The sequence below is a fragment of the Notolabrus celidotus genome, unplaced genomic scaffold, assembly GCF_009762535.1.
Source record: "Notolabrus celidotus isolate fNotCel1 unplaced genomic scaffold, fNotCel1.pri scaffold_607_arrow_ctg1, whole genome shotgun sequence".
Taxonomy (NCBI): domain Eukaryota; kingdom Metazoa; phylum Chordata; class Actinopteri; order Labriformes; family Labridae; genus Notolabrus; species Notolabrus celidotus.
In genome coordinates, this window is record NW_023260403.1 from 3,327 (window position 1) to 6,357 (window position 3,031).

A 3,031-nucleotide genomic window follows, 5' to 3' on the forward strand; every position below is an offset into this window, starting at 1 on the left:
AGTTTAAGACTTTGATCTCAGACCTCTGTGTCTCAGATTGATCTGTTTTAATTAATCTATTGTTTTATGAATGATCATGTGTGTTTGTTTCATTGTTTCTGGGATCTTGAAGACATTGGAAATGAGGGAAACCTCAATGTTTTCGAGAATAAATAAAGGTTTTGAAGTCTTGTGGGTCGACTATTCCTAAACTATACAAAATCCATCTTGGAGGGTGCCACAAGAGGTCTTTTGGAGACCATTATGATTGATGATTTGAGACTGTAAACTCACTTGTCTGGGTACTCGATGTCGTCAATCGTGTCAGGCAGCGGCATGCCTTTGGTTTCAGGAAGCAGCAGCACCAAGCCACCGGCCACGAAAGCCAGAGACCCTGAACGACACAACATAACATGATATTAACTCCTAACACAATAGCTCTTTAAAAGGTGATGTTGACATTCAAGTTTTATAGCATCTGGCATTTTTAACCGAATCTGAAACCCACCAAAGATGATAAGCGGCAGCTCCAGCCAGATGACGGCCAGCCTGTAGAGCAGGAACGGAGCTACGATGCCTCCGATGTCACAGAGAGTGGAGCAAACAGACACTCCCAGGTTCCTACAGAGAGGGCAATGAAAGATTGATTTAATCAGGCCCTTAAATCTCTCCAAAATTAATGTTTAGGGGTCAGTTTGCAGATTTTACCTGACAAACGTCGGGTAGAGCTCAGTGTTGACGAACACCACCATCTCAAAGGCCATGGTGATCCCCAGCCGACCGATGCAGGCCACCACCGTCTTAAACCAGAACATACCTGCAAGATCAGAGACGAGAGTTTAAACACAATCACCAACAACCAGAGTACAACTATCTGCCTCCTCTCCACACGTCCGCTAAGTCTTACTGTCTGGGATGAAGGCGGTGATGAAGCAGGAGGCTCCGGCTACGATGTTAGCTGAGGCGAAGGGAAGACGTCGTCCAATACGTTCGATGGTGAAGAGGATGAGGAAGGCTGCAGGGAACTCCACCAGACCGGAGATGAGGAAGTCGATGTAGACGTTTCCTCCGAGGATACCCAGCCTCATGATCAAACCCTGGTAGACGATGGCGCTGGTGAACCTGGAGGAGACGACAGCAGAGAGGTTTAAAGACATCTCCAGTACATGATGTTTTAAATGTCAACCATTAGCATCTTTTTTTAAGATTAAAGGAGGTTCAAAGATTTACCAAGAATAAAGTACCCAGAACTTCTCACTACGCATCGACAACCACACAGTCACACCCTCCCCAGTAGTCCGTAACCTCGGCATCATCCTCGACCCCACCCTCTCCTTCAAACCTCACATCAGAAACATCAGGCACGGCTCAGATCCTCTCTCTCCTCCTCTGCTGCAGAAACCCTCATCCACGCCTTCATAACCTCCAGACTGAACTATTGCAACAGCATTCTCTACGGCCTCCTCTCCACCGACCTCAAAAAACTTCAATATGTCCAAAATTCAGCTGCCCGTTTACTCACCCACTCCCGCTCCAGAGCCCACATCACACCCAACCTTCAGCACCTCCACTGGCTCCCCATTCAGCACCGAATCCACTTCAAGATCCTGCTCATCACCCACAAAGCCCTCAATAACCTCGCCCCCTCTTACCTGACCGACCTCCTCAAACGCCACTCCCCATCTCGCCGCCTCAGATCCTCAGATGCCAACCTCCTGTCCCCTATCACCAAGACCAAGCACCGCACCTTGGGGGACAGAGCCTTTACCATCACTGCCCCCACTCTCTGGAACTCTCTCCCTCCACACATCCACAACTCTGACTCTCTCCTCTCTTTCAAAAACAACCTCAAGACCTTCCTGTTCCAAAAAGCATACCACACATGACCTCTCCCCCCGCCCCACCTCTGTCCCTATTTTGTTTGTTTTTATTTATGTGTTTTATTTTCTTTCTTTAGTTTTCATCTTATGTAAAGCGACTTTGAGTGCTAAGAAAAGCGCTATATAAATTCTATGAATTATTAATATTATTATTATTATTATTATTAATAAAGTAAGCTACCAGTAGTGTTTTAACCCTCCTGTTATGTTGCGGGTCAAATTGACCCTTTTTAAGTTCAAAAATTGAAAAAAAAAATGTTAAATGTAACTTTTCGGTGTGAAACTTCTTCTGCCTAGCTTAATATGTGTAATCAACATATACAATGAAAAATATTCATTTGTCATATTTCCAACCCCCTGCATGTTTGACTGCCGGTCAATTTGACCTGGCAGTCAAAGTGGAGGCTGAAAGGAGTCAGAAGTGTCAAATACTAATTGTTTCTTTGCAACTGTGTGACACGCACGCACGCACGCACGCACGCACGCACGCACGCACGCACGCACGCACGCACGCACGCACGCACGCACGCACGCACGCACGCACGCACGCACGCATTTAAATGTGGTTAGTAATGGAGTTAAAAATTTGATTTTAAAAAACATGTGTATTGGGATTTTTTTGGGTTCTGACACTTTTGGATAATTGAATAAGCCCCGGGTCAAATTGACCCAGGAACATTATTGCTGTTCCAGAGAAACGAACATAACAGGAGGGTTAAGGAACCCCTTTTCTCACATTGAAACACTGACTCCTCACATTTGCAGTAAACACACTCACCAGTTGTAGCTGAGGATGAGGGTGTGTTTCCTCATTTTTGGAGTTCTGATCAGGTCCATGAAGGAGGCGGTGTTGGAGTCCGCGTTGTCGTCAGTGAGAGTCTGAGGGATCAAACATAAACGTTGACTGATGCTGCTGATACACGTTGAAAAGGTAAGCTACTATATGAAGCTTTGAATCGCTTTCTCTTTCCCCTGTGAAGAGACGTAACGTGACTGAAACAATCTCTTTGGAAGTTGCTCTCTTCCTGATCTTCCAGCTGTTTAACATGCTTGATTCTGATTGGTCCAAATCAAGGTTATTATAGTTTTGCATTTTTCATTAGTTTTTATTTTTATTTCGTTTTGACTTTTTGTTTTTAATTTCAGTTTAGTTTTAATTAGTTTTTGAAGCG

The 3,031-nt window shown here is 44.8% G+C and overlaps 1 protein-coding gene across 1 annotated transcript; it reads right to left on the reverse strand.

Annotated features, from left to right (window-relative positions):
- Positions 1–269: 269 nt before the first annotated feature.
- On the reverse strand, positions 270–2,795 carry LOC117809929 (solute carrier family 22 member 3-like; the record flags this gene model as incomplete). The annotated part of the gene is made up of 5 exons (XM_034679435.1): positions 270–373; positions 488–600; positions 688–796; positions 887–1,101; positions 2,638–2,795. Coding segments are annotated over 5 exons (699 nt in total), but the record flags the coding sequence as incomplete, so codon positions are not given.
- Positions 2,796–3,031: the final 236 nt, after the last annotated feature.